This window comes from Leptinotarsa decemlineata, unplaced genomic scaffold (assembly GCF_025532065.1).
Source record: "Leptinotarsa decemlineata unplaced genomic scaffold, Ldec_3_MD MMD2_P_RNA_scaffold_12, whole genome shotgun sequence".
Taxonomy (NCBI): domain Eukaryota; kingdom Metazoa; phylum Arthropoda; class Insecta; order Coleoptera; family Chrysomelidae; genus Leptinotarsa; species Leptinotarsa decemlineata.
In genome coordinates, this window is record NW_027412526.1 from 10,729,358 (window position 1) to 10,742,823 (window position 13,466).

The following is a 13,466-nucleotide window of genomic DNA, read 5'->3' on the forward strand; positions in this document are numbered from 1 at the left end:
ACCTTCTCCTGGTTCTTTCCCTTTTCTTAATACCTCTTCCTTTCTTTTCTCTCATTTTCATTTTTTCAATTTTTATTTATTCTTTTTTCTGTTATTTTTTTCAATCTTCACGGCCCAAAATTTCTCAACTTTTTCCCAAGTAGAAAAAGCAGGGGGGGAGGCTCCCCACCCATGGCGACGGCCCTGCCTCAACCACATAAGAGCTGACGCCCAGTTCTTCCGCCATCCCAAGCTCCGTTTGTGTGATGGGTAAATCTCCGCCAGAGTCCTCAAACCCGCCTCCTGGATTATTGTAGGTCGCTACTACAGGGCTCATCTTCGAGTCGAAAATTTCTAGAACGAAATTTAGCAAACCAACGTAAAACAGTACCACAGCACAGTAGAATTGATATATGTATTAAGATATGGAGCTAAAAATATACATGACATCAAAATGGACAAAACTTTTGAAACAACCTAATAGTTTTTCAAACCATTCAAATGTATGCTGATTTTAAATGACCTTGAATGAAAACTACGGGTTTCGTGGGTAATGTATACAATAAAACACTCATTAACATTTGATTCAGCAAATTTTATTTTGATATTATATGTAGACAAGTAAGTTGATTGATAATCGAAACCACAATCGCGCAAGACTTAGGGAAGATCAAGACATGTTCGGTGTGCTTGCGCACTGCTTGTGCCTAAGGCCCTTTGGACGGCCTGCAGTACAAAACTAATTTTGATAGACTAAACGATTAGATCTATTGTATTCTTCACATTTTTGAATTTTAGGCCTTTTTGCACGTTGTAGAAGAATCATACATAGTCATTCAGCCAAAATAATTCCGCTGTATCATCAGCAGCAGTTCCTAATTTCTGGACCATAATTAATCGACGAAATGAATGATAATTGAAGCAACAAGTACCTACGAAAATGTAGGCTATTTTCAGTTAAAATAGTAATTCTTAGGTTTTGCAGCTGGCCATGCTTTCATCATTTTTAATGCTGGTATTTATTACACTATTTTTTATCGAACACATCTTATTTTAAATCGAAAGAAGGTGCAGGTATAGGAAGACCTCCCATAAATTAGTATCGACAACTGACCCACAAACCTTATAATATAGCTTGGTTCTCAAAATACCAAGGAGATTTATTTCCTTATATGACGAACGAAACACAGTCTGTTCATATATAGAATACAGCTGACAAGTTGTGATTGTGATTCTGTTGTTTTTGTTCTTTGAACTATCAGTGTCAAGTTTACACAGAATAAAGTAATGACCGCCCATCAAATCCATAATTTTTATTGACCTCTTCATAAAAATGAAGTAGCTGAAGTTAGCTAAAAAAGCTCCCACAATCTGAGATGTATGTCAGTCTTAAATATTTTTTCCATCAAGAAAAAATGCCAAGTATTGAAAAACACACTGTGAAATAAATACTGATGAGTGCTGAGAATTGTAAGATGAAACCTCATAAACTCTTAGATTAAATTTGGAAAGCCATCGTTTATTTGGGAACGATGGCTGGTTAACTGAAAAACCGTCAAGCGTGTTCTTTGATCAGACGAATTTCATCAGTTATTTACCTCAATGCTTGAAAACAATAAAACAGTTGGAGGCTAGGCAGTGTTGAAAGGGTTTCACAGCGACTCAATGCCTAGACCTGTGAAATCGATTGAAGTGAACATAAATCGGCGCTCTTTTTTCACATAAATCCTAAAATTTGGGTTTTGAGTTTTTTGAGTCTCTATTATTATTGTTTCCTCTTTCTAGAGATAAAAACCAACATATATTCCCCGTACACCAAGTTGAATCGGACAGAATGCATGCAATCTTATAATACAATATTAAAAATGTTACTATTAAGCATGGCAAAATATCAAAAATTATGAATTTGCACACATTTTAACAAATTAAACTCGATGTAATCGGGATGTAAACCTTACTTATTTCCCTCAATGCATAAAAACGATGAAATTGTTGAAGGCTAGGCAGTGTTTTGCAGCTATTAAAGGCAATTGACCTGTTCAACTCATTGTAATCAACATATACCAGTGGATAAGTCGTTGAATAATTTATAATTGAATTGATGAACTCATTTTTGATGAAAGAAGGAGCGCACCATGTTGATAGGTTGATGGATTAGAACCATATCAGCAGAACATTTTTATTGAAAGTATAGGAGAACACTCGTGATGGAATTGTCCGATACTTGGAATTGTCCATTATGAAAATCCATAAAATTCATAACGTTTTCAAGAAGCAAGATTTCAACTGGACACTTTACCAAACCATAACGTGTTTCACTATGAAACAGCTTCCCCAGGCGTGTTCATAGTGGATAAATTCTACCTAATTATTACTCTACATGACAATTTGAATTATATGACCTTCTACCTACTAAATGACTTATAATTTTACCCTTCACATCATGGATTTCCATCACATATTGTCGAATTTCATAAACTAACCAAAACACATTAAATGGACATGTAATAAACTAGTTATCAATTTCCACAATAGAAAACAGATTAAACAGAGGAAAATAACTAAATTCTGTTTGGTCATTCAGTAATTTCCATTCTATTAATTTCTAAGCATTCCGAAAGTTTGAGTTTCAAACCCTTCTGCTTCGTCATAGCCATGATTGAACTCTTGGCCACCTGCTGAAAGGTGGTTTGCATATGCGTGGAATAGCTCTTTACATAATCTTCCTATGTTCTTTCATTCTTTGGGAAAAGGATTTTACCGTTTTTCCAATATCGAATTTTAACAAGAAATACTCAAATTAATTGAAGCAAATTAATCGAAAACAATAAAGATAAAATTTCAGTGATACATTAGGGGTATATAAGTTGATTTGTGGATCTTTCCCAAAACTTTATATTGGCCAAACGAGGGAAACCATTGTCTAAAGAATGAAAGAACACTGAATGTGAATGACAAATCCACATTTGCAAGCCATTTTTTGACAGAAGGGGAATAGGCCCAAGCACGATTATGAGGTATTACATTTGTAATAGATAGATTCTGGCATGCTTGTGAATTAAAAAATTTAGGGATTCTCCAAATTCAATGAATGACCAAATAGAACTGAATTCTTCCCTTCTATTGAATGTTTTCAAATGTCGATGAAATTTGCATCAAGTATCGGCCAATTTCATCACATAGATTTCAGGTGACCGATTGTTGAACTAGTTTAGTATATTGCCCATCATGACAAAAGCTATTTGAAAAAAGTTAGTGACTATAGTAGTCGTGTTATTTTACGGTAATTATAATAAAAAACCGCAATGAATCTACTTAACTACGCACCACAGAACCTATAGGTTTTAAAAATTACTTACAAATGGTCGACGATTCATTCAAAAACTCAGTTACTACAGCAGCAATTATGAAACAAAATATAGTCACGAATGACGCAATAAGTCAAGATATTTGGCTACTGGAAATTCATATGAAGCGCTTGAATTCGGAGCAGCTTGTCTGTCGTATATCCATCTGAGTTGTACGTCAGATCTTTGGGAATGCTCTATTCCATACTACTCAACAGGGTTATACTACTAGTTGAACTACAACACCAGACATATTGCAGTTATCGTTGGAATGATTGGACTAACCAATATCAAACAATTTGTAAAACAACAGATTGCATCATCTTCAAAGAAACAATTCGATTCTATTCTGAATACATCAATGAGATAATTGATGAATAAAGGAACACGCATGATTTTTAACTTCATTTTAATGATCAATAGTGACAGTCTAAAATGTTCGTCGAATACATCAGAAAACTATTTATCGTTACTCGCTTTGAATGATGAATAATTACTTGTGTTCTAAAAAATTGGATTCAGAACTCGACGTGTAATTTTGGGAGGTCTTCGAAGATCAGTTCAAAAGAGATATTCAAATGCGGCAGGTGAAGATTGGGACAGGTGGCACCAGGTGTCTTCTAGCGGGCTTTCTAACTCAACTATACGCACACTGCCCCATTTTAAGCACCAATTACCATCGAAATAACAATTATATATAATGAAACTCCAGTTTGAAATAGACCATCTACATTTAACTTCCTTAGAATCACATAAAAACTTTCAAAACAGTAACATTTAATTGATATTCGAATATTATCGAAGATTATTTGGGTTACAATAATATAGAGTAAGGGTATAGTCGAAGATCAGTATAATGTGTCATAGATTTGTCAGTTGAGGAAGATTTATGAAAAATATCACCCGATCCCCTAAAATATCAGCGAAACTGGTGACTTTCATAAAATATGATTATGTACTTGAAGTTGTTTTAGTAAAACTTCACCATTGGTTTAGAAAGAATTCTTCAAAACTCATTTCATCAGGTCATCAGGAAAAAACCAAGTTACGTCCTAGATGCTACTGGATAATTACTATAAAGTAGTATTTTTTTGTATTCGACATACCTTGGAAAATATATCTGAAACTCGACTTAGTGTCACTCTATTGATTTATAATATTCGAAATATGGTTCTTGAGTTTACAAAAACCATTTCAAAAGTGCATACACTGTTAGTTCTATACGAATAATAATGTAGTTTACGTGGTCCAATCTAGAAGATATGTAACAATAAGTGTTAAAGAACACAACATCGAATAGAGGAATGTGGATATAAAATTAGTGGTAATTATTTCACTAAGAGGTTATGTTTCGAATATTTTAATTCCACCTGTGACACTTTCAATATTAACAGATAACCAACTCATGATGAGAATAGAAATGGTAGTTTGTATTGCAATATTTCGTTCCGTCTCAATCGATGATTTGCCGAAATGCTCGTCATATTTGTTAATAATGTCAATGATATCTTGACGTTTTTTGGTACATGCAATTCTGGTTATTCTCATGATAGCGGATAAACACAAAAAAGTTCACTAAATAAATGAAATTTTGATTGAAAAGAACTCTAGACATGATATATGGAATCATTGTTTACATTCATGACTGAAAAAATATGGTGTATTTGTGATAATAGAGAAATTAGGTTAGGATTCGAAATTTTTCTCATGAAAACTGAGAACCACCGAGATAGCAACAAACTCTAGAAAGAAAACATGTCATTCGTTTTGAAAGCTCACTATATGGAAATAGTTTTAAAGATAAACAGATAAAACCTCAAGAATTACAATAAAAATGACATGAATTTAAAACTTATGTTTAGTCGATACCAAATAATATTGAATATTTCCAATGTCTACAAAAATTTAAAAGTTTTCAAAAATCTCTCCCAACTGACTGAATAGAGAATTCTTAAAAATTCCTGCTTATCAATATCGTATTAATTTAATGTTTAAATATAATAATCTAAAACTATGCGAGGATGAGCTAACAATCCGCGGTTTGAAAAATCACTTCGGATGGTCGACATTATATGTGTATAAAGACCGAAAACGATGGAGATTGAGGAATGAGAATATTGAGAGGGGTAAAGCTTCAAATTCGGCGAAGCTAGACAAAATAAAGTGATATTGAAAGGTCGATTGAAGTGGAAAGTTCGTTGTTTAGAGAGCGGACAAAAATCCAGAAGAATAAGGCAAAATTTAATCCAACTATGAGCCTAAAGCTTCGTCACACCGACATCATCCATCGTGCTCGGTCTCTGAGTATTTTTCGGATCAATAAAAACGTTCTACAACCTCGTTTTAAAAAATCTATCGCAAAACCGCGATTTTGTCGTTTTAACCTCGCGATCACACAATAGTGGTTGATATACACAACTCAAAATTAAAGGTCTTTTGTTGTTGTTTTTCAGCAGTCCGACTACTGGGCCTGCGGATCACACTGCAGCAGTCTCACTATGGAGGGATCGCTTTTTGCACCCTCTATGAATTCCTCGAGGCTCAGCTTCCCGTCCTTGTTGCGGTCCATCTGACGGAAGATTTTGTCGGTCCGTTTTTCCGGCGTGCTTTCATCCTCAGGCATTTTCATTACAGAGCCGACCATCTTGTAAATGGCCTAGGACAGAAAAAATGTTGTTTCAAAAGTGAAGTGGAATATAATTGAAAATAAGTTTCAAAGGATTTTATTGTGTTGCCAAGATGATGTTAGTAATTTCTTTTCGAATTTATTTATACGGGATATCTCATAAATCTCAACAAAAGGTGATTTTCATTTCTCACTGTTTTGGCACGTTGAATTTGAAAGTTGAGTTGTCTATGTCCCGAGTGTCACAATGTAGCTCGCCTATTTCATGAGAAATTTCCTAATTTACCGCCCATAACTTAGAGAACAATAAGCAAAATAGAGCAGTTTCGCAAGCTTGGTCATGTGGGGCAGATAAAAAAAGCAGCTGCCAATGCAATGAGTGATGAACTCAAATTAGATGTGATGCTTGACTTTGAAGAAAACCCACATACATCGAGTAGACAGACATCCACTACATTCAATGTTAGCCATACATCGATAGTTAACACATTAAAATAAAATAAAATGCATGCCTATAAAATGATACCTACTCAGGAGCTCATGAAAGACGATTTTGAAAGAAGAACTTATATTTGTGAGCAAATGATGGACATGTTGGATAACAATATCATCCAAGTAGAAGACGTTATGTTTTCTGATGAGTGTACCCAGATAGCACAGGACGTTTTAAAGACGTCCATTACATGTCCATTTATCGTCTGAATGTCCAGGACCAAGTCTGGACGTTTTAAGTATGTCCAGTTTAGTAAATCCTCGGAACGTCCAGAATATATATGTCCCTAGAACGTCCATTCTAGGTACTTTATTATATTCACGTTCGCATTGTATTATTTCATGAGAAACATTAAAAAATCAGGATATATTATAATGAAATGATAATAAAAAACGGCGTATATATATGTTTATTAGATATACAAAAAACGTCTCATTCAGCAAAACGTTGTTATAACATTATTAAATCATCAATAAGCAGTAGAACATTTGAAGGTAATGCCAAAACTGTGTGTGAAGTTATCCAACATATAGGTATCAAGGTCATATAGGTCATATCAAAGAACAATTTCAAACATTAATATCTCGAGAATGAAGTTTTAGGAATCATATTACGTGATTTTCAATTTCCAAATTGATACATGAAACACGAAGTCATGCGTAACATGTGCGTAAGCGCAAGACTGATTTCAAATTGTGGAGTTTTGGACTTAAGTTAATAACTTTTGGGGCATGTTGTATAATGCAATTTCACGAACTACTGAATTGCGTTGGTTCAGTTGCCAAGGAACTTGGAATTAGGGTTGGCCAATAATTAACGCATTTCTAACTCAATTTGCATGCGATCGTTTAAAATGACAATTTAAACTTCCCGCCATCAAAGTCACCAACCACAGAACGCGTCTTGTTGCATTTTACTGTCGGCTGTACGGAAGTCTGGTCGATTTTAATTATTACATTCTTCACCTTTGGTTGCTTCGCTTTTTTGATATTTTAATTTATTCAATGTCGACATTTTCTGAAAGAAATGACAAAAAAAAGGTAAGTAATGCAGTTCAGATCACTGAACTGTCCATTAATCAGTGACTAAAACCGACTGAACTAAAAGTATTAGTTCAGTTCTGTATCATATATAGCGAATGTTTGCGAGGAATAATAATAATAATAATAATAATAATAATAATAATAATAATAATAATAATAATAATAATAATAATAAGCAGGGATGGCCACTAACACCCTTGGCCTTTGGTGAGTTGCGACACCACTTACCCGAGCAACTGGTGCAAAACCGGACCGGCAGCCCAGGCGCACCCGGGAAGGAGAACTCTATTCTTCCTCCGGTGCCGGCCGTGGGTCCACAGGGCTAACCACCCGGTGGACCCAACACTTGGTTCCCAATAATCAAGGAAGGGGCCCCCACAATCGACCCGCTCGGAGGGGTCAGAGGCAAGGTGGTGGGGCCCAAAACGATGATTTGCCTACTGATGACAACCCTGGCAATGAAAACGGACGTTTTGAGTGGACGCATGAACTAAGAGATAGCCTTATGCATTGCTACGAGAGTAGTGAGCCCGCGCGAAGAGGGTACATGGCGAGATTGCATGCTCTGTGGTGTGAAACACATCCGGAGCATGCCGCCTTTTCCGCCCAAAACCTTAGGGATTACGTATCCTATCTTCGGCGGCAGGGCTATATAGCTCCTTTCCAGCCTGCTAACGAAGTGGTGGAAGTGGCAGTTCTACCACCCGTTGGCACGGCTGCAGAGGAGACCAGCACCATACCACCAATGGAGACGACAATCAGAACACGCAGGGCGCTCCACAGGATTAAGCCCCTGAAGCCACAAGAACTGGCTCGTTTGAATGCGGAGGTTCATAGTGTTCTAACAGAAGAGGCTGACATCTGGCAAATCAACACCGCCATGTATAACGTCGTCCAATCGCTTTCCGAATCTGAAGGACGAAATCCCGGCCTTGCGGTTCGGAAGATTGAACGGCGTGTACACAAGATGGAGGCTAAAATCACGTCGGCGAGACAACACGCGTCTCGTATCCAATGTGTGATGGATTACAGGGCAGCCAACAGGCCTTTCACGCCCGCAGTGCGTGAATAGCCGCCAATCTACGACGTATCCATCACACTTTGAGCCAAGGCGTGCTGCTGACCACCAAACAGCACTGCCTTGATAGGATACGAATGCTAGTGGCTGCTAAGAAGTCACTAGTGAGGCGAGCGAGAAGTATCGCGGAAAACCTTAGGTTCCGCGAGAAACCTTCTCGCTTATTCCAAGAGCCTCCACGTGTTGTGGATAATCCGCCGACCGCTGATCAGGTGGAATCCTTCTGGAAGGATATCTATGAACACCCGCAGCCACTCAACTTAGACACTCCAGCCCTAGCGCAGTTCGAAGCTTTCAACAGAGAGCTTCGACAGCCTGATCCCAATGAACTGCGCAACCCGATAACCCCGGATGACGTTCGAAGGGCCCTCGTTGGTTCCAAGAACTTTGCCGCTCCAGGCCCAGATGGGCTGAACACTTATTGGTGGAAAAAACTACCAAGTACCCACCACCATCTGGCCAGAGTTTTCAACTCATGGCTCGATGGAGAGCAGCCGATTCCGGATTGGTTTGTCGAGGGGCGGACCGTTCTTATCCCCAAAAGCGGAGATTTGTCGATTCCTAAGAATTACAGACCGATAACATGCTTGAATTCGTGTTATAAGTTGTTTACAAGCATCTTATACACACGAATACTCACCGCAGTTGACCGAGTGTTCGAACGGATATATGAGCAGAGAGGGTCGAAGAGAGGAGTCGCTGGATGTAAAGAGAACCTGCTCATCGATAGATGTGTAACGCAGGACTCGATACAATATAAGCGTAACCTCTCTATGGCCTGGATCGATTACCGTAAGGCATTTGATACAATTTCGCATGAGCTCACCTTGCATTTGCTCAGATGCCTTGCGGTACCCGACAACATAGTGAGATGCATTGAACAACTGACACCACTTTGGCGAACTTGCTTCACCATAACATCTGGTCAAGCAAGAGTTCAAACAGGGTGGGTCACTTTCAGAAGGGGTGTATTTCAGGGTGATTCCCTCAGCCCCCTTCTATTCTGCATCTCACTATTGCCATTATCCGTTGCGCTCAGAAAGACTCGAGGATATAACTGTGGCACCCCCGGAAACCGGAGGCACAAGGTCACCCATCTGTTTTATATGGATGATCTTAAACTTTATGCCTCTGGAGAGAAGGATCTCTATCAGTCCTTGAGGGTGGTGGAAGAGTACACGCATGCTATCGGTATGAAGTTCGGGATAGACAAATGTGCAATGGTTCATCTCAAAAGAGGACGATGCGGGGACTACGGAGAGGATGTGCAGCTCGTAGATGGAAGCATCCTACACCATCTGGATGCCGGAGAGACGTATACCTACCTTGGGGTGGAACAACGCCACTCACAAGAGGTAACTGCAGTGAAAAACTCTCTCCGCGGCAAGTATCAGCACAAACTTCGACAGATCTGGTCATCGGAACTGTCGGGGAAGAACAAAGTAGCTGCAACAAATATGCTTGCCGTTCCAATCTTACTCTACTCCTTTGGAGTAGTGAAGTGGACTCGGGAGGAGCTGTATCAACTCGACGTAAGGACCCGAAAAATGATGCATCTCTATAGGAGTTTGCATCCCAAATCGTCCGTTCCACGGTTGTACTTCCCCCGACAACAGGGAGGTCGTGGACTTTTGAGTTTGGAGTGTCTACATGACAGAATGGTACTGGATACAGCCTGTAAAGTCGTCAGGAGTTCGGATCCCCTTCTCTGCATGGTCCGTGACCATGAGAGAGCAGGAATTGGAGCATTTCTCCTTAGGGCAGCTGCTCGAGCAGCTGATGAACTCGGTATAGTTTTCGACTCTGAACGAGGTGACTACAACTCTGTCACCGAGTTGGAACCCGTTCAGCAAAAAGCTCAGATAAAAGCCGCAGAGATCACCTTACTTCTGCGGAGACACAGGGATAAGCCGATGCATGGGGTCTTCTTCAATAACATTGAAGACCTTGGCTTATCAAAGCGCCTGACGTTCGCTTTTCTCAGGTCGAGTGGGCTGAAGTCGGAAACTGAGGGGTTCATCATGGCTTGCCAGGATGGTGTCTTCAACACCTTAGTCTACCGCAGTCGCGTGATGGGTATAGAGGTTCCTGACACAAGGTGCAGGGCCTGCCGCGAGGCGCCCGAGACCCTAATGCACTTGCTATCAGCATGTCCAGCATATGCGGTCTCGGCCTATATCCATCGACATAACGCGGCCCTAAGAGTGCTATATTACCATCTACGGCACTCTTACGGTATTGACGAGACACCGGTGTTGCCCTACGCTCCGGGGGATATTGAATCCGTTGTGGGGAACGAGAAGTGCCGAATTTATTGGAACTATTCGTTCCCCACCCTCAGGCTCATACAAGCTAATAAGCCTGATGTAGTCCTTCTCGACCACCAGACCAAAACGATATTTGTAGTGGAGTTTTCAGCTCCTGGCGAAACGAATATCGTCAGAAAAGAGGAGGAAAAACGGATAAAATATCGAGATTTTCTCTTCGAACTCCGCAGACTCTATCCGGATCACTCTGTCAAGATGGTCGTTCTGATTATTGGAGTCCTTGGTGGAATGATGTCTTCTCTACTCTCGAATCTCAAAATCATACCGGCTTGCCGCACTAAGACAGAAATCTTAGCCGCACAGATGCAGAAGGCTGTCATTCTTGGCTCACTGCGTTTGCTCAGGGCACATGATTCTCGGACCCAATGATCACTTACCCCACGGTGTGGGGAGTGGTCATTGGTTGATTATGCTGGCGCGCCCTCCCGAATGTATCGGGGCTTCGGGGGATAGGGCCTGACCAGCGCACACTACGGTGAAAAAAAAAAAAAATAATAATAATAATAATAATCTACATGATCTAATAGTTGTGAACAGTTGATTCCGTACCTGTGGTTCTGTATTGTTGTGTGACGCGTGAATGTCAATGTCATTGTCATTCGTGTTACTCGTACTCGACTGTTTTAGTGATTGTGATCAACTTATTAACGTTTCCACTTTATCTTACTGAATACTACAAAGCTAAAAGGTTAGTGAATTCATAATATATAGGTCAAACTTTTGTGTGCTAAACGGCATTCGCAATCAGCTCCCTATACAGTCATACCGCCGTCCGCAGCTTCATCATGAGAACAAACAGCCGAATGTGTTGAAGCCACTAGTTTTCAGTACGAAGAAGTGAAGGAAAATGCAGCTCATATCATAAGTGAGTATACTCGTATATTATTTAGACACCGCCTACATTAGATATCTATAATAATTCAATACAGATTGGATTTTCATATTGATCATCCACCATTCATTTTGAATAAACAATTTGAATAATTTTCAGGTTCTGCTGAGAAGGCAAACATGGCCAAATCACGACAGGAAACGGAACTGTCGATTCAGGCATGGCTAAAAAGGGCGAAGGAAATGAAGGACATGAAATCTACGAGAAAGTTTCAATATAACAATTTATTTTATGTTATTTTCGATGGATGTTTCAAATAAAAGATTTTGAAATGTTCAATATTTTCTTAATTTTTTCGAAGCAATCTGACCTAGTAAATAAAAAATAAATAACTTTTAGCCTACAGAAACGCATGACAGAAACAAATAGAACATCCTAAGAATATCTTTTTGAGCTTCTGATTGTGTCCATGGAATGTTCTCAAATGGTCGTCCTAAAGACATCCTGTAAATGTCGATTTGAAGACCTGTAATGTCCTATTATTGACGTCCTAAAGATATCCTGATTATTAACAAAGGACGTTACAAAGGCGTCCATAAGATGTCCACGTCCGTAAAATGGACGTTTTGAAGACGTCCTGAATGTCCAAGCGGGACGTTTTAAAAACGTCCATAAGACGTATTTGTGCTATCTGGGTACTTTGTCTCTTAACGGTTATGCTAATCGGCAAAATTACCGCTATTGGTCAACAGAACATCCTCACTGGATGAGAGAAGAACACACGCAATACCCTCAAAAGTTACAGTTAATACGATATGGTTTCAGCAGGATGGAGCACCAGCACATTACAAGTTAATGTCCGGCAATACCTCGATACATTTCCCAATCGGTGGATAGGGAGGCGAGGATCGATTGAATGGCCAGCGTGATCACCTGATCTTTCATCATTAGATTTATTTTTATGGAGATATGTAAAGAGCAATGTGTACAAAACTGAACCTTCAGATTTGATTGATTTAAAAGAACGAATAACGCTTGCGATTAGTCGGTCACGCCTGATATGTTGAGTAATGTTAGAAGACAAATTTATTTGAGATTAGGATGGTGCCAATACGTTCGCGGTGAACATTTTAAACATCTACTTCGTTAACATCCATAGTTCTTTTTCGTATTCTACATTCCACTACGTTTTGCATTACATTTTAGTTTTTGAGTGTATTTTATCGAATTTCGGTAACTACATGATTTTAATTCATTTTATCTTAATTGTTGCAATAAAATTGAAAGCGATAACATTTTTGAATAGAGAATGAAGATACGTTTCAAACGATATGTCAAAATCTATACTTCCCATTTGAAAAATTAGAGGTTGTACATGTCATTCGAAGGGGGTTGAAAGTAGGGGTGGCATTTTTACCATATTTATTGTTTTTGTATTGTTCAACTTCTGTAGTTTTATTTTTGTTTTTTTAATTATGACTTAGCACATGTACTCAATGTACCAAAGTGTCAAATAAATAAATAAATAAATAAATAAATATCATGCCTTGGTCGAAAATAATTCACGTTACGGGATTCTGGGACGCGGAGTGGAGAGTGGAATGGTAAAAACTAACCTTTGACCGTTAGAAGTTCTTCAGAAAGGTTACTTGAGATTATTTTCATAAAAAACTATATTTACCCATTTGATCGTCTCTTCAGTTATGTTCTTGAGACAGTTGCATTACCTCAAAGTCAGCAT

General features: G+C 38.8%; 1 protein-coding gene across 2 annotated transcripts in view; it reads right to left on the reverse strand.

Annotated features, from left to right (window-relative positions):
• Nucleotides 1-553: 553 nt before the first annotated feature.
• The window catches only part of Nca (neurocalcin homolog), a 363,981-nt gene continuing 351,068 nt past the window's right edge, over nt 554-13,466 (reverse strand). For both annotated transcript variants that reach the window (XM_074174020.1, XM_074174021.1), the window contains exon 4: nt 554-5,982. In XM_074174020.1, the coding sequence (XP_074030121.1) occupies nt 5,788-5,982 (195 nt within the window). In that variant the 3' untranslated portion in view covers nt 554-5,787. The remainder of the gene's footprint in view (nt 5,983-13,466) is intronic.